An 18,053-nucleotide genomic window follows, 5' to 3' on the forward strand; every position below is an offset into this window, starting at 1 on the left:
TACCGTCATCAATCATATATAATTTTCATCAAAATATATCAAATAAACTCACGCGTAACGTGGGTTCAAAGCCTAGTAATACCAATAATTATAAATTACTCTAGTTTGTGAAAAAAACAACAACAACTATAAATTAACAAAGAAAGTCCAAAATGCCTATTTATATACAGAGAGAGATTATTCAAGTACATTATATTAAAATTGTTGATACTTTTATTTTATTTTTAAACAAAGAATATAGAAAAAGAAATATTGCTTAAAAAGCTTTATATGTTGTTACCCGTGATACAATGTTAATAAAAAAAAAAAAAAAGAAGAGAAGAACTAATAATTACGTGCACTTTATTTACTGTAATACTTTATTGGAGTGCCTTGGTTCTTTTTCAATTTTTTGTGGTCCATCTTAGCCAAAAGAGGAAATACTTTTATATATAAAAAAATTGTAACACGAAACAAGTATTGCTTTGCTTAGTGTTCGAAGCACATTTTCAAATGATTTACGTCGCATTATTTCCCATGCAAACGAAATATCCTCTAATGATTATTTGAAACACGATTATTACAGTACAGTCGAATTTACTTTACCGTTTTAATCATTTTCTGGCATATCTTAGGATATAATTTTTGCAAAGATATTCGCTACAATATTAGAAAACTGTGCATTAGGTTTTGAATTCGTACAAGTAACTCTTTTAGACGTACTCTTTACACACACACACACAAATTCATTTAGACGTATTTATTAAATATTGTTAGCCATAGAAGGACAAAATTGTTTATGATAATTGATAATGTAGTGTAGTCCTACAAAACTCTCACCGTTTCTCTCAACCTTCATGTCTCTCTCTATCTTTATCTGTCACACAATTTTTTTTTAAAAACCCTAGATTTCACAGAAACTTATCAATTAGTTATCAAAATTCTCTCCGGCGATCTTTATTTTTTTTTGAAAATCTCTCCGGCGATCTCTCCTATTAAAATTGTGTTTATGCGAAGTTGCGAACAAGAGGAACACAATTTTTACTGTCCATAAGATTTTTATTTATATATTTATTCTTTACTGCAAACGAATGGTTCATCACAATTTGATTCTCATTAATCTTATGGGCCATTCCATACCATCCACGCTTTTATTACACAAAGTTAGACGTTGTACCAGAGACATTACTAATTACTGGTAAGATTGTAGAAAGAAAAAGAAAAGTAAGACTAAATTTTAAGCGTAAAAAGGTATTTATTCCAGCAAAAGAAAAGAAGAAAAACGACAAAAAGAAGACTTAAAAGTTGTAGAAATGTCAGTAAGTATGTGAAAGACTGAGACACAGAACAGTTTGTACAAGAACCAGTTCCAGTGTCACCGGTTACAGCCGGTCACCTTCTCTCGAATTCCTAAAGCCCTCTCTCCCACCAAACCCGGGACTTTTCACTTTTCATCAGTTTTTATATTTTTAAAACATCATTCATATAAATCTCGAGTTGTTTACATGAGGAGGATATAGTAGTACGCCGAGTTCGTATGTATCCATCGTTTGAATACCCGTCTTAAAAACAAATGATTGACCATATATATATTGAAGACTTTATAATAGATGCGGTTAACTGTATAAATAATACGGTGATTGAAAACTGAATATAACAAAAATATATATAGTGAAAAACGCAAGAAAAAGTATAAGATGCTAAGACGAAGAAAATTATTCAAGTATCAACATATTTGTTTATTGATCAATTTCAGTTTTACGAAATTGTGAAATAAACCCTAAATATAATAATCATGGTATCACAGAATCATTTAACTAGTAAAATTCCACACAATCATTAAACTTATTCACCATTCTATAGGATTACCTATAGAGAGAGTATTAAATAGCTAGCTAGTAACAAACACCAAAAAAGATGAATCTTGACCAAAATTGTAATGCTCATACTAAATTCCTCCGCACTAAAACATTCCAAGTCTCAAAAAACATTAGATATTTTTTTATATTTTAGGTTTTTAGGATATTTTTTCCCATATTTCATAAAATAGAATGTTTCCAACTTTTTATATAATTTTTAGATTAATTTTTTATTTTATATTATGCAGTTTTATTTATAATTAGTTATATTTTTTAAAAATAATTATTTCTTAATATACTTGTTATAACTCAGAAACGGAGAGAGTATATAATAAAGAAATTTTTTGAAAATACATTTTTTTTATCGTGCGTCAAAAAGAAACCAAAAGAGCTTCTCTCTCTTTTAACCTCTCGTTTCGCCATTATCTCTTACGCTGTTACTCTCTCTTTCTTCTTCTTCTTCTTCTGCATCTCGACATCATCATCCTTCTCCATGGCTGATGCATACGAGCCTTATCATGTTCTTCAACAAAGCCGTCGAGACAAGCTTCGTATTCCTTCTCTTGATTCTCACTTCCACTTTCACCCTCCTCCTCCTCCACCTTCTTCAACCAGCGGCGGCGGAGGCGGCGTGTTTCCCCTCGCCGATTCCGATTTCCTAGCAGCCGGTGGCTTTCACCCCAACAACAACCACAACAACAACATATCCAACCCTAGCTACAGTAATTTCATGGGATTTCTCGGTGGCCCTTCTTCCTCTTCATCAACCGCAGTCGCTGTCGCCGGAGATCATTCTTTTAACGCCGGTCTTTCTTCCGGAGACGTTCTTGTCTTCAAACCCGAGCCTTTGTCTCTATCTTTGTCGTCTCACCCTAGACTTGCTTACGATCTACTCGTTCCCGGCGTTGTTAACTCTGGATTCTGTAGATCTGCCGCTGAAGCCAACGCCGCCGCTGTCACCGTTGCGTCCAGAAGCTCTGGCCCTCTTGGGCCTTTCACGGGATACGCATCGATTCTTAAAGGATCAAGGTTCTTGAAACCAGCACAGATGCTTCTTGATGAGTTTTGTAATGTGGGTCGTGGGATTTACACCGACAAAGTCATCGACGACGATGATTCTTCTCTGCTTTTTGATCCGACGGTTGAGAATCTCTGCGGCGTTTCTGATGGCGGCGGAGGAGATAATGGAAAGAAAAAATCTAAACTCATCTCCATGCTCGACGAGGTATATATATAATAATAATTATATGATCAAAATCTTAGTTTTTGAAAAGTATTTAAATCTGTAAATTTTGTTAATTAATTTGTCTATACAGCTTTCTTATTAGTATGTACGTGTATTATTGTGTTAAATGTTCACAGTTTTTGGTCGGTGTCCTTTGAAATTGGAGACAAAATGTGATAAATGATATGTCTATTAAAAAAGATCTTCCTTGGAAAATGAAACTCCTTCAAAGCCATTTTAAAATTATATCGTTTAAATATACTAATATTTATTCAATACAATACGACATGTTGTTTTAGTTAATAATGTTCCCTACGTTTTGCATGAATAGAAGATGTTATAGTGTCCATATTAATTACTATATACTACAAGCTTGCGCTCTTCTTCATTGTTGATTATTGTTATCTTTTTTAATACAATTTTAAGGTTATACTAAAGTAGTAATAATAATATTATCTTGAGGAAGTAACTTTAGATAGAGCTTCCTTGATCTAAATTTGTGAATTGGATTCTTCAAATCTTAGGGGTATAACATTTAAGTGATAAAAAGAGAACTCCTTCTTTATGAAGGAATATATGCACAAAATATATATATGATCTTAAAGCTAAAGACTTAAAGATTTTAATTAGTTTATTCCGAGGTATATATAACATACTTTTTGAGTGTGGGAAATATTGTATGAGCCATTCAAATTTATAATCACCCATTTTATTATTTAAGTGGGAATCTAAAAAACATTTCCATGTGACGTTTTGAAGGTTTACAAGAGGTATAAGCAATACTATGAGCAGCTACAAGCTGTGATGGGATCATTCGAATGCGTTGCAGGTCTTGGTCACGCTGCTCCGTACGCAACCTTAGCCTTAAAAGCATTGTCTAAGCATTTCAAGTGTTTGAAGAATGCTATAACGGACCAGCTTCAGTTCAGCCACAATAACAAGATACAACAACAATGTGGTCATCCGATGAACTCCGAGAATAAGACTGATTCTTTGAGATTTGGAGGAAGTGATAGTTCTAGAGGCTTTTGTTCTGCTGGTCAAAGACACGGACTTCCTGATCATCATGCTCCTGTATGGAGACCGCACCGTGGCCTACCCGAACGTGCCGTAACTGTTCTAAGGGCTTGGCTTTTCGATCATTTCTTGCATCCGTAAGTAACCCTTCTGGCCATATATACGCTTTTCAAAGTTGTTTGATTCGAGTTTGAACTTAGTTCTAACTACCAACGATTGATGTCATTGAATGCGCACTTTTAACTTAATGTATTCATGAACCAAAGTGTATTACATATACGCTTGTGAACAATAGCTATAGATGCACATGTATGTGTGTGTCAGTTTGAAATATATATGTGTGTATAGGAGTGTATTTTTACTTGGAAGTATGTTTTAGATGGGACATATCGACTGCTTGTTTGTTTCTCAAACTTGGATATGTCGTTTTGCTAGTGCAATTATGTGGTGTGATATATATGTTGATGTAAGTATATACAATGATATATATATATATTAAATTGTAGTTGTCTGTGTCTTTTGTTGCAGTTATCCAACTGATACAGACAAACTCATGCTGGCTAAGCAGACAGGTCTCTCCAGAAATCAGGTTTCACTTCTGATACCTTCAGTCTTTTTTCGTTTCTTGTTTACAATTTTAGAAATTTCTTGCTGTATAATAGTAACTAAAGTTAAACTTTAAAGTTGATTAGGTTTGACCAAGTGTCACATTATTTTTTTCCAAACAAATATCTTAAAACTTTAAACACTTTCATAGAAAATATACTCCAAATTAAACGACATTTTAATAAAACAGTAAATATATTAATTTTCAAATAGGTTTACAAAACACACCACAAAGACTTACCAAAAATAAAAACACACCACAAAGATATGTTAAAACATGGGAATCAATCATATCTAGTATATTAATGTATCTTAGTCTTAGGCATCGATATGAGGATTGCAGCTTATTCAATATGGGAACCTAAATCTTTAGGGTTTCTTTTTTCATTAAGCGAACTAACTCCTTTGGTTATTGATAATGATTAATTAAGGATTTTGCGTTCCAAAAGTACTAAATCGCTTGTGGCAGGTTATTAATTAATTATGGCAAAAATGTTAATTCAGGTATCGAATTGGTTCATAAACGCACGAGTTAGGGTTTGGAAACCGATGGTGGAAGAGATTCACATGCTGGAGACTCGACAATCTCAGAGATCTTCTTCCTCTTCTTGGAGAGATGAACGCAGCAGCAACACCGTCTTCCCTGACAACAGCAACAACAATAACAACCCTTCTTCCTCCGCAGCACACCAAAGAGCTAACAACTCATCTCCGGCTAGACGGGCTCGAAACGACGACGTTCACGGCACCACCAACAACAGCTATGTAAACACTGGGAGCGGTGGCGGCTTCTCGTACGGGATTGGGTCTTCGAATGTCCCGGTGATGAGTAACAGCACAAACGGAGGAGTGTCGTTGACGTTAGGGCTTCATCATCAGATTGGTTTGCCGGAGCCGTTTCCGATGACAACTGCTCAGAGGTTCGGGCTTGATGGTGGTAGTGGAGACGGTGGTGGCGGGGGTGGGTATGAAGGGCAAAATCGTCAGTTTGGGAGAGATTTTATTGGTGGTAGTAATCATCAGTTTCTACATGATTTTGTAGGATGAGATCAACTTGTGTGGGAAAGAAAAAAAATATGTTTGACGTTTGGGTATGTATGAGATACGGGGGAATTGTAATGCATATGATGTGTATATTAGAATGTTTTCAGTTTTTTTTTTTTTTTTTTTTGTTTCCTTTGACAAATGGAATCTTTATGAGGCATGAAATTGAACTGTATCAAGAGAAAAAAACCTAGTTGAACCAAAACATGAGGCGTTCAGGTGTTGAGTGACGGCTACGTCAGGCGTTCTACTGTTTGTAACCACCGTAGTTGAAGTTTTGTTGGTGAAAATGCAATTCTAATCTATGACTCTTAAACCATGGAGTTACTTGTAAAACTTTGATCGATCATCAACACGATTAAGATGAATGTTGGCCATACATTGTTGTTTGTTGTGTAGTTTATGCAATCCCAAAGTAACCATTTTTTCATTTATAAGAAAATACAAAACAAGAGTCCAACAAGATTGGAAACAATTCATAACAAAGGCTCTTTATCATCTTAACTCTTAAGTTACCAATATTTTTATATAAATTAAACAAATCAATTATTCAAATTTTTATTGTTAAATTTGTTTTTCTTCATCAAGTCAACAGTTACGATGCGCTAGTCGATATCTTTGGTATGAGATATTTCAAACAAGATTATCAAAATGATTCTCTTCTGACCATGTATGTATCTATGACAGAAATCAATAATATGAAGTTTTAGAACGATCGATTTCGGGATGGATCGGTTATACCACTTTGGGCCGGATCGGCTACAGTTTTCATGAATTTTGATTGGCACTAAATTTCGTTACTAGTGAATAATTTTTAGCCGACTAGCTCTATATGTTTTAAAACCCTAATAGCAGTCAGGGTTGAATATCTTCCAGAATTAATTGATCTATTTATTTATTAAAAAATACATTGAACCGACTTTAAACATAAGATCAAATTAGTTTGGTTTAAGGTTCAATTTGGGATGTGGTTGTGGATCCCTTGTATATGGTACAAATGTAATTAGGTTGCCTTTTGAAGAGCCCATGAGAGCAAAACGATGAAAAATAATGCTTTTGTTGCTTCAAATAACTTTGCATTTGCTTTTGGAAAGAAAAGAAATATACATACAACCTTTTCCTTTTGTAATTTTTTTGTTGTCTTTTTTTTTTCACAATTTATTCGGTTTTCCCAGCTTTTTAATACACTTTTTATTTATTCATGACTTATATATGTTGTATAAAATAAATTTGATATGATGTTCTATTTTTTTGTTTAAGCTAATTCTATATGATTTAGTTATCACCGAGGTCTACCATAATTTGGGCAATGTATTTTGGATAATTATGAACTACATACGATTCATAAAGTTTTAAGTAAAGATTGTGAAAATGTTTTAAATGATGGAAATTTATATTGTTTATCTGAAACTGGAACACCTAAACTAACTATAATGTAATCAACTGAACTAAATGTTCTGGATCTCTACTTAGAATTTAATAATACCTTATTTAGCTCATATATTTTCAATTATATGAAATTTAAACAATAGAGAAGAGAATCGATTCGGTTCGAGCCGAGAGAAGAAAATAAAAGCAGTCAAATAATTTTTTTTAAAGACCATTATATTTAAAAAGCAAAAGGCAAAAAAAAAAAAAAAAATTGAAGGTGCCCATCATTGGCTCGGAAAGAACAAAGAATCAATTTTCTCATGTGATTTGATCTCTCACAATCTGTCCCCTTTATGTGGATGCGGAAAAACACTCTCCACACGTTTCATGTAGAAACTTTAATTAAATTTTCCAAACACAACAGATAAAAGTTGGAAATTTTTTGTTCTGTGTCTCCTGCCTTAAAGGACCCGAGGTGTTCATATCTAAAAGGTTTGAATGAAAGATTATGAACATTTTCACAATGTATATAACCATCCGAATCATTTTGGTTATAAGAAAACAAGACGTTTTGTACTGTACATATATATCGTCAATTGTACATGTTATACTATCTATATGTATATTTTATACTGATCAAATCGCATATATAAATATGCTGAACTATATATAAATGAGAGAATAAATAAGAAACCATGGACAACTAAAGATATGTGTGAGTATTTGTTCCAGAAGCATTAAACGTTTGGAATAAGTATTATTCTTTTGCACCATTACTATTTATAAGCTTCACCAGCTCTATATATATTCTCACCATTAACAACAATTCAAACAACAACAAAAACAGAAGATGGAAGATGAAGGTACTTGATGATGAACGGGTAATCTGCATCCTGAGGTTTAAAACTTCATAAGCATAGATTTGCGAATGCAAAGTTTTTAATCCTCGGGATACGGATTACCTCTTCCTTACTCGAGGTAGAACACAACACCTAACTCAAGAAAAAACACTCTTAGCTTTGAATTTTGGAGAAGGAGGAAGCATCAAATTATCACATTAATTAACTCCGTTGAAATTGGTTAGTTCAAAGGTAATTCCCATTCTCTGTGCCTAAAATAAATTAAAAAATTGTTATGTCAAACATTCATCATGTATAGGTTTAACCGTTTCTCTTCATGTCTTGGTCTATTTTTTGTCCTTTTTGAGTAGAAAGTAATAAACAAAAAGGATATATATATATATATATATATACGCAGGTGATATATGATTTTAGTAATGTTGAAGCTCTCGGTCACCTTATAGTTAAATGTAAAATTTTCAAAAAGTTCTGAAAGAATTTAAATTTGAAATGTAGAAGGTCTTAATTATACACAAAATTAAAGAAATTAAAAGGTTTTGGTGCGTCGTTCTAACTAAGAGAGCTACACGAAGATCAAATTGACATGCATGAGGGGTGGGAAATCATCAAATGATGCCCAAATATATGGTTTGATTGTGCACATATTTATACACATATAACATTTATAAAATCATTGAACGGATATGAACCAAATTAAATATGCACGGAGAGACGCGCGTAGGTTTGAACTTTGACCCGTAGATATATGTCGATAAGAGCGGGTCATGAGTTAGATATGTATTATATGCGTAGCGTAGGAGAAGATCGATACGTGATAAGTATACGTATCAGTGTGTTACGTACATTTTCACACAAATGCGTTAATTATTTTCCCATTATTCATTATCCGCAGGGGATGTGATGTACACTATACTACTAATTTTAAGAGAAGAATATATTCATCAATGATTAACTTGGTCTAGCCACTCGAAGTGGGATATGATTTGATACATTAGTCTAAACATGATTTTATGCTAGAAATATTATTTTGTGTCCCCTATCTCTATATATTAGTCCTCTCTCTAAATATATTTTTATGAAAAAACCTTTAGTTTATCCAATCATTATTGTGCACAACCGTAGGTAGATCAAACACTAAACCTAAACCGATGAATAATCATACGATCTCTTTTACATCATGTTAACGGTATCGCGATTCAAACCTTCGATTGAGTAAACCGGATTACAATTAAAATATGGTCTTGGACGGTTTGGGTTAAAGAAAACCAGAGTAAAGGGTACAAACGTCATTTAAAAAAGAGACGCGTGGCGTAGTATAACATAAATCGTCTTTCCTCTTTGCCCCAAAAGCATTAAAAGACTTTTCGTTTCGATCCTTTTCTTTTGCAACGAAAAATCGTTAAATCTTCGTCGTCGAGGGGAAAGCATTTGATTTCGATTTTGATCTTTATTAATAATCTGTGAGTAGATTCTTGTGTGGAGAATTCAAGGGAGAGTTGAGTTTGTTGTGATCGGAGATTTTTTTTTTTTGGGAGGTGATGGATTGGGGAAACGTAACGGTTGAGGATCTGGTCGATGCTCTCCGTGAAGTTGACTGGTCTTCTCCGCCGCGTCCGCCGTCTGAGTTCTTCTCTAGGTTCACCGTTCCTAAATCTTTCTCTAAATGGGATAGTCGCCTCAAGTGCAATCTCTACTAGTACGATCTCCCTCTCTCTCTCTCTCTCTCTCTCTCTCTCTCTCTTGTTCGCCGATTGATTCTTTGTTTCTTCAATTTGTTTGTTGTTTGAATCTGAGATGGTGTCATCAATGTCTAATCAATAGATGCTTGGAACTTAGAGTAGCTTAATTTCCGGATTTGAGCTTTATTTGTTGTTTTGACCTGTGATTGATGATGATGATGATCTTACTTTTTGCAGCTACCGTACAAACTATTTCATCATGATCCTCGTTATACTTGGTATGTTACTCTGAGGAAGCAATTAGTATCATGTGTTGTTTGTGTTCATCACTTACGAATTGTCAAACTTGTCAGGATTGGGATTTCTCACAAGGCCTCTCGCCATCTTCTCTGCGCTTTTGACTGCCTTAAGTGTTGCATTCCTAAATGACAGGTTTTTTTATTTTTTATTTTCCTTGTTATTGTTCTTCTGGTTATATGATTGAATCATTAGTTCTATAATTAGGATTCTTGTCTACAGCTTTGCAGGCTCTTTTAGTGAGAAGGCAACTCGAACCACCAGAAATTTCTCTCCACAGTTAGCTGCTAAAATGAGACCTCCTTTGAAGTAATGTTTATCCTTTTCCCTCTCTCCTTACTACGTTTCATTCTCTTTTTGTTGCTTGCTTATCATCTATGTTATCTGTGGTTTCATAGGCCTGTCACTCGTGGACGTCCATCAGCAAAGAGAGCTATCCATATATGTGGTCAACCCCGTTGGGTCTTTGTCTTGGCTTGCTCACTTGGTATGTGTGGCTTTGTATATTTTCTTTTGATGGAAAACTTTATCAGATATATATATATATATATCCTGAAACCGTGAAAAACATGATTTGTTGTTGTTTTTTTTTAATGTTTCACAGTGAGTTTAGCCCTTTGGTATATTTCCTGTGGTTTGTTCACACTCTCGTTGGCCCTACTCATTGGACTTCTTGGTATGCAATCTACACAAATTGTCATAAGTCATAACTTAGTTTCTCTTACTCTTACTTCATAAATGATAAATCCATATGCTTTTGTAAACCCAACCTCTTTTGGTAATCTATGTTACACAGCTACAGTTCTTCATGCAAGCTTGAGAACACCGAACTTGAAAGCACGTCTTAACACATTTAGGGAGGAATTCCGAGCAGTATGGCGCAACTACAGCGAGATTTAGAGTAATGTAAGTTTAAATATCTTCTTCTTTGTGCATGATTGGATGGGGTGGTTATTTATTTTGAAATGGTGACATTATTTGGCAGCTCGTACCTCCAATGGATCATGTTCCGCTGAGGTCCTAACGCGGTAAAGACCAAACTTACAGCATTTCTGCGGAAAAAGAGTGGTATTTTGTTATAGATGTTCTCTGGGTGTTCAATCTGGATTTGTTGCTTAATGACTGGGAGATCATCTGTTTTCTTTGATTTGGGTTTTGCTTTTTTGGTAGCGAAATCCTGTTCTTTTTTTTGTTAAAAGATTTGTAAAGCCAGCTTTGGTGCTGTTCTTTCTCAACCAAAACTTTTTGTGTACAAATACTAGAATCGTTTAACAGCTTTGCATTTTCTCCTTTTTTCTTTTCGGGTTGAGGGTCTAGTTGATCGGTCTGGTTACAATAATAAAGAGAATCATGAGCAAATCATAACTAACCGTTCTATTGGATAAGAATAGAATGCCTACAAAATTTGCAAGATTATTTGGAAAAATGCAAATGTTTATACTTATCGGGGTCGTATAATCCTTTTTTGCCAACTGAAACTCGAAAGAGTTGGTTTTATCTTAAAGCTAGCAGCAAAGTAAGTACTTAAAAAAACCAAAAAGAAAAGAAAACCATGTAGCAATATTGTCAACAAGCAAGCACAACTCATAAGATTGATCAATCATGGTGATATCAAGTTCATCTCTAAGATGAAATTCTCGCATTTATTCTCTGAACAAAAGTTCAGTTTCACTTCTCGACAAATGACTTGATATCCTTGAGCCATTGCAGATACTCTCTGCTGTCTTTGTTGGCTACGTAATCAGACAAAAAGGTAGTGAAGCTTGGTTTGATCCCTCTGATCTCTAAGTACCTGTGGAAAGCCTTCTGCAAATTCTCATCCAAGTCACTGCACACAATAATAACCAAAAGAATTCAATCACATAAATATATATATATATATCCAGTCTCATACTATATAATTGCAAACAAAGGGTCAGTATGATCAAAATTGAACTTACTCAAAGTCAGGTCCTTCGTAAGCAAGCTCGTTATCAGATCCTTGCGGTTGTTTGATCGATAAACTATCAATCACAATCTCATCAGGGTATGCGCTGACTCCAAATTCAAGACAGACACCACCAGGTTTCTCCACACTCACAACCATGGGAATCCGGAATTTAGCCACGTTTTCTTGATCTCCATCGTCTGCTACTGTTTCCTGTTCTGTCTCTTCATCATCGTAAGATGCAGCAGAGTCAACTTCCACTTGGATGGTTTCATCCTCAAATTTCCTTTTCAGCAACACAGTTCTTTCCCCTGGTGTATCAATGATTTCAAATGGGAAATCTTCTGGCTTATCCTCCAACTGTTACCAAAACATTAATAAGAAACCAAATTCACATTCAAATGCCATGATTCACAGAATTGTTACAAAAATTCACATATTCTTGATTCCTGAAACCTAGAAATATACAAAATCTCAAGAAATTTACAAAATTCAAATATTGAAACAGAAAAACTTACGATGTCATTATCAAGAGGCGCCTCCTCAGCGATGGCGCATTCAATTTCAGATTCGATGACGCTGATGAGATTCTCGTCGGCGGTGGTTTTAGTGATCGCACTTTCAGTGGAAAATCTCGAGAATGAGAATGAACTAACCCATTCACGCCCGACCTGGCTACCAAGAATCAGCCTCTGGGCTGAGACAGCGCCGCTGCGGAAGCTAACCGGAGATCTAGCCGCGCGGACGGCAAGAGTAGCCACTGTCGACGAGGCGCGACGAAACACGGTGCTCAACGACATTTTCGAGGGTTCTAGGGTTTTGTGGAAAGTGACAAGAGCTCGAAATGAAGGTTTTACTGAGAGGTTTAAGGGTTTATTTAATACCGTGAATAAGGAAATTTATAAGATCTGATATCCAATAAGGCCCAGTTACTTAATGGGTCAATAGAAAGCCCATATTTTGCTGGCATTACTTTAGTTATCTTCAAGTCTGAATATATATATTTTTGTTTTTCTAGATAATTATTTTCTGTTTTTTTTTTTCTTTTTTTTTTGACAATTGTGGAATTGGTTTAGATTCTCTATTGAAATCGAAGACGATATATAAAATTTTCCAAAACAACCAAAACAAAAATTGGTAAATCTTATTGGCTAAGTGCTTTATTTTCTTTGTCCTATTGTATCTTTTGAGGTTTTATTATCGGTTATTTCTGTTTTTAGTTTAAGATATCGTTTTCTTTCGTTTTTGGTTGTAGAATTTTTGTTTAGTAGTTCTATTTTTAGATTCTAAAGACATATATGTTATCCGCCGGCTTACAACTCTGACTTCGGGAACATCAATATCGTCCGTTGGCTTTAACTTTTTGTAGATTAATAAAAATTTTGGAATCTGTAAAAAAAAAAAATATTAAAAAAGTAAAAAAAAAAAAGTTGGGATATTCGTACAGTGAGAGAGGAATGTCTCTGTGTGGACACGTGCTAAAAGGCAAATAAGAAGGAGAGAAAGAACACATATAGCTCTCTCTCTCTCTCCGGCGTCAGGATTACGTCACTTTCCGTCACCTGTCTCTTCTTCAAACTTCAATATGATTTCGTTGGCTTGAAGTTAAGGGTAACATAATTGTTCCTCCACAAAAAAAAAAAGCAGACTTAAATTAAATTGCGGTATCCCCAGAAAAGTAAAATAAAAAGTTGTCATCTTTTTAATGTTTAGTTTTCTGGTGAGCGATGCTCTAAACTACCCATTCCGTTAGGTCTTATGATCTTTATTGAAAATTAGGAATCTGAGTTTTTATTTATTTATTGTGGGTTTGTGAAATTTCATGATTGAATCATGGCTTTTGGATTTTTTGTGATTTGTTGTTGTTGTGTAAAGTAGCCATCTTTGAACAGAGTTAGAAAGTCTAGGTTTTTTTTTGTGTGTTTCTTGTGTTTTGGCCGCCCTGATCAATGAAGAGGATAATTGGGAGTCCTGGAACTATGAGTGGGCTGATACTGAGATTAGGGCAATGTGCTACTGCCGCTGCTTCCATCGGTGTTATGGTTTCTGCTTACGGCTTCTCTAATTACACTGCTTTCTGGTAATTTTTATCCATCTTTCAGTCTCAATTAGTTTAGTTGAATGACATTGGACACCGATATATACCAAAGATCCTAAATTTTGTATTTTTTCTTGGATACTACAAAATTAGTAACTGTGTCTGAATCTTTGACAAATTTGTTTCTGTTTGGTAAAATATGTGAATTGGGATTGTTTCTATATATTGATTAATGGTAATGTATAGGGTTATCTTAAATGACCTAAAGATGATAGCTTTTGCCTTTCAGTTTCTTAGTTGCATCAATGGGTCTTCAGCTGGTTTGGAGCTTTGGACTTGCGTGTCTTGACGTATATGCTATAAGGAGAAAAAGTGATTTACGAAGCCCCGTATTACTGAGCCTATTCACTGTTGGTGATTGGGTACTAAACTAAACTTATCTTCCATTGACTATGCTTTTGGTTAAGTTAAGCTGTATCAGTACACATTTTAGATGTTTCTGTTTGATAGTTTTCTTTTGTTGGAACGTTTTAACCTTGCAGGTCACTGCACTTCTAGCTCTTGCAGCTGCGTGTTCCTCTGCAGGAGTTACGGTTTTATTCACAAAAGACACTGAGTTTTGCAGTCAGCAACCAGCTCTCTCTTGCAATAGGTTTCAGATTTCTGTCGGTTTATCTTTCTTTAATTGGGTTTTGGCTGCTATATCGTCTCATGCAATGTTTTGGATCTTGATATGACATTGTACAAATCCTGATTTTTACAAAAAATCCATCTCTTCTTTAAATTTTGTTTTCTCTTTTCTTTTATCAAATCCATAACGTGGAACAGAACAAGAGTACAACAAAGTCATTTTGGTGAATCCTAATAATACAACTATGTCTCAGTAACCTCTTGTGACAGAATATTGATGATGTACTCGATCTCATCAGCAACTTCTTTCATTGAAGGCCGGTTTTGTCTCCGCTCGTTAAGACACGCAGATGCCAAATTCCCGAGCTGTTGCATCGTCTGCAGTTCAACCTTGTTAGCAGTCTTCTTCAGCAGCGGATCAATGCATTCAGTCAATCTCTCTTGATCCATCATCTTGTTAATATACATCACCAGGTTCACATCTTCCTCTTCTCTTGTGAAATCTATTGCCTTTTTCGATGTAACCATCTCAAGAAGCACAACCCCGAAGCTGTACACATCGCTCTTATCAGTTAGCTGGAAATTCCTGTAGTATTCTGGATCAAGATATCCCAATGTACCTTGCGCACCTGTGAAGATATGGCTTTCGTTATTTGCTGTTTCTGTCAAATCCACAAGTCTTGAAAGTCCAAAGTCTGAAACTTTGGCGTTTAGCTTATCGTCAAGCAAAATATTGCTTGATTTGACATCACGGTGATAAATTGGTGGCTGTGCTGCGGAATGGAGATAAGCTAATCCTTCAGCGGTTTGGTATGCGATCTGTAGTCTACGCCGCCAAGTCAGAGGTTTATAAGTACGGTCTGAAATGCCATGGAGATGTTCGAATAGTGTTCCGTTGGGAATAAACTCGTAGATCAAGAGAGGCAGTTCAAGATCGACGCAGCAACCAAGAAGTCTAACTAAGCTTCTGTGGTTGACTTGGCAGAGAATCCTGACTTCGTTTAGGATCTGATCAGTGCCTTTTGTGTTGTTAAGCTTTGCTCGTTTGATCGCAGTTATGGTTCCGTCCTCAAGAACGGCTTTAAACACTTCTCCAAAACCTCCGGTGCCTATGAGATTGTCTTTTGAGAAATTGTTGGTTGCTTTCGTGATCTCTCTGCCGGTGAAGATTCTTGATGATTTTCCGGTGGAATTTGCGCTGAGCATCTCTTCTCGCTCCTTGACAATGTTCTTGTGGATATCTTTTTTAACCTTTTGGTGGCTATGTTTTTTCGCAATAATCGCTACCGCTATCGCTAGTGTAACTCCCACAATCGCAACAGCCGCACCTTCATGAGAAAAAGAAGTTAAAATGGTGTATGAATATATATAATTCAGTTTTAATGTTCATCTTTTTGCACCTGCAAAAACAACGGTCTTCTTCTTTTTCTTGCAGTGTTTCGCATGGAGACATTTACCACCTAAGACATGTATGTCAAGAAGTAATCAAAACACAGTTATATGATTCAAGAAGTTTGATTGAATGGTTTACTTGTTATGCGATTTACTTACATACTGCGTTAACCGGATCCCATTCCAAACCTTTTTTGCAGGAGCATCGTTTCAGGCCGAGACTAGTTGGGTCAGGCAAGCATTTTGATTTACCTAACAAGAGGTTACAATCTACATCAGTCTTGCAAACCGGTTCTTTAGGCAATGCCCATTGCAACTCGATCCCTGTGTCAGGCCATTTTTTCCCGGGGGGAGGAATCTCTTTGTTTGGATTCAGCCCCACGAAGCTCTGGTATGCGAGGCATCCTCCACCATTGATCTTAATCGTGTAAGCGGTTTGAGACCCGTCGGTTCTGAAGGTGCAGCACAAGGGAGCCTTAGAACAAGGTGATGCATTGTTCTTGATGTAGCTGTAGCATAAGCTGGTAGGACTACAATCTATTGGCGCCTGCAGCATAGCCTGAGAGCAATTAAGTAGCAAGATAGTGTTGCTGGTAGTGATGCTGAAAGGGAGATGTGGGTCAAGCTCGAGGCCCTGTCTAGAGACATCAGGGGAGATACAAGATCCAGAGCTAGCAAGACCGGGAGGGCGTAGAATGATCCGCTGTGTCACCGAGTTGATGGACGTGATGACATAAGATGACCCATGGAGGGCACCGAAATAGAGCTTACCCGCAACACAATTTATCCTGTAGGTTTGATCGCCGCAGGTTGGAGCGGTGCTTAGTGGATAAGGTACAGCCATGGGTCCGCAGTTAGGGCAATGTGGTGGTTCAGGCATGGGAGGTTTTGCCTTGGCATGGCGGGCACAAGAATGGCCTGTGCATGCTAACCATACGATCAAAAGAGTTGGTATCAATACGGCGTAGTAGGATTGGTTCTTCTCCATTTTTGGTTAAATGAATTAGAGTGTGGAGAACGTAACTAGTGATTAAAAGATGTGAAGAAAGGATTATGTACTAGTGAAAGGTCATTATTGTTAATGTTATTGTTGTGGTTATACAGTTGTTACGTATTTTTTAGTGATGATGATAAAGTAAAAAAAGCAATTCCCGAGTTGTTGTGAAACGAGATAATGTGAGGATTGATTTGGTTTTGCTCAAAATCATGTTTGTATTTTCTAAGGAAGATTGTTTAGATTCAGTGTCTGTCATGATCATCCCGACATTTTCATGTTTCCTAAGTTTTAGCAACAACTATACTTTCCATTATTCTCTTTATACCATAAGGTACTGATACTTCATTTTAATGACAATACTATTTTGGCTTGCGTTATAAATTTATATTCGACAACTATAGTTTTTACTACATCTCTCGGCCTTGTTTGTTTTTGGACGATCGGAAAAAATCACATTGATCACATCAATCATGACCAAAAAAACTTCAGATTTTCTTAAGTAGGTTTAAGTAAATCTATTAGTTTTTTTTCTTTGCGTAATCGTCGTATACATCTTCAAAGATATATATGTTACGAACTCTAATAAAGACACCAAGGAACAAAAAAAAGAAGAAGAAGGAAGAAGAATGTATTCAAGATCCAAAGTTTTGCACATGCAAAGATTTTAAGTGAAAACTTTAACAAGAGAAGTGTCCGGGTTCATTACGGAGTTATGTATCCAAGTTTAAGATACCGTTCCTACTTCCCACACCACTGGAAAGCCACTCGGATCAGCAACACCTTAATTACCCCCTAGGGGATAATTATGATAGTATAAACTATAATGATCAAATATAAGTATATATGTTTTCAATTTTCATACGTCCCATTCTATAGACATGTTAAGTATACCATATCAATAGAGATAATCTCACCATTTTCTCAAAACTATATATACTAATGATTATATTATTGGAATTATCATATTTCAAGTCAACAAAAGATCAAATAATCATGATCACATAAAATCATTATAGATTCTCGGATCAACTTCGTAGGTTTAAAAAAGAAAAAGAAAAAAAGAATGCAGCAAGTGTTGGTTGACATAAAGAGAAATAGTATAATGCATCATAAGTGACACAAACGACCTCGG

General features: G+C 35.6%; 5 protein-coding genes across 5 annotated transcripts; 3 read left to right on the forward strand and 2 right to left on the reverse strand.

Annotated features, from left to right (window-relative positions):
* Nucleotides 1-2,176: 2,176 nt before the first annotated feature.
* Nucleotides 2,177-6,046, forward strand: LOC104734206 (BEL1-like homeodomain protein 9). The gene is made up of 4 exons (XM_010453734.3): nt 2,177-3,063; nt 3,823-4,217; nt 4,609-4,669; nt 5,191-6,046. Exons 1-4 carry the CDS (start codon nt 2,332-2,334, stop codon nt 5,731-5,733), a joined length of 1,731 nt encoding a protein of 576 aa, XP_010452036.1. The 5' UTR covers nt 2,177-2,331; the 3' UTR covers nt 5,734-6,046.
* Nucleotides 6,047-9,281: 3,235 nt separating this feature from the next.
* On the forward strand, nt 9,282-11,228 carry LOC104734208 (PRA1 family protein A1). Its single transcript, XM_010453735.3, has 8 exons — nt 9,282-9,657; nt 9,878-9,918; nt 9,994-10,072; nt 10,160-10,246; nt 10,336-10,424; nt 10,542-10,613; nt 10,734-10,843; nt 10,923-11,228. Exons 1-7 carry the CDS (start codon nt 9,500-9,502, stop codon nt 10,835-10,837), a joined length of 630 nt encoding a protein of 209 aa, XP_010452037.1. The 5' UTR covers nt 9,282-9,499; the 3' UTR covers nt 10,838-10,843; nt 10,923-11,228.
* A 125-nt stretch (nt 11,229-11,353) lies between these two features.
* Nucleotides 11,354-12,796, reverse strand: LOC104734209 (uncharacterized protein At2g39795, mitochondrial). Its single transcript, XM_010453736.3, has 3 exons — nt 12,383-12,796; nt 11,878-12,224; nt 11,354-11,765 (listed from the first exon to the last, which is right to left on the reverse strand). The coding sequence occupies exons 1-3, from the start codon at nt 12,662-12,664 to the stop codon at nt 11,606-11,608; spliced, it is 789 nt and encodes a 262-aa protein (XP_010452038.1). The 5' UTR covers nt 12,665-12,796; the 3' UTR covers nt 11,354-11,605.
* A 96-nt stretch (nt 12,797-12,892) lies between these two features.
* LOC104734211 (CASP-like protein 5B1) lies at nt 12,893-14,686 on the forward strand. The gene is made up of 3 exons (XM_010453739.3): nt 12,893-13,944; nt 14,192-14,324; nt 14,445-14,686. The coding sequence occupies exons 1-3, from the start codon at nt 13,814-13,816 to the stop codon at nt 14,637-14,639; spliced, it is 459 nt and encodes a 152-aa protein (XP_010452041.1). The 5' UTR covers nt 12,893-13,813; the 3' UTR covers nt 14,640-14,686.
* Nucleotides 14,687-14,746: 60 nt separating this feature from the next.
* LOC104734210 (wall-associated receptor kinase-like 20) lies at nt 14,747-16,912 on the reverse strand. Its single transcript, XM_010453737.3, has 3 exons — nt 16,084-16,912; nt 15,933-15,992; nt 14,747-15,860 (listed from the first exon to the last, which is right to left on the reverse strand). The coding sequence occupies exons 1-3, from the start codon at nt 16,910-16,912 to the stop codon at nt 14,776-14,778; spliced, it is 1,974 nt and encodes a 657-aa protein (XP_010452039.1). The 3' UTR covers nt 14,747-14,775.
* Nucleotides 16,913-18,053: the final 1,141 nt, after the last annotated feature.

Source organism: Camelina sativa, chromosome 13, assembly GCF_030686135.1.
Source record: "Camelina sativa cultivar CO46 ecotype springtype chromosome 13, ASM3068613v1".
Classification (NCBI taxonomy): domain Eukaryota; kingdom Viridiplantae; phylum Streptophyta; class Magnoliopsida; order Brassicales; family Brassicaceae; genus Camelina; species Camelina sativa.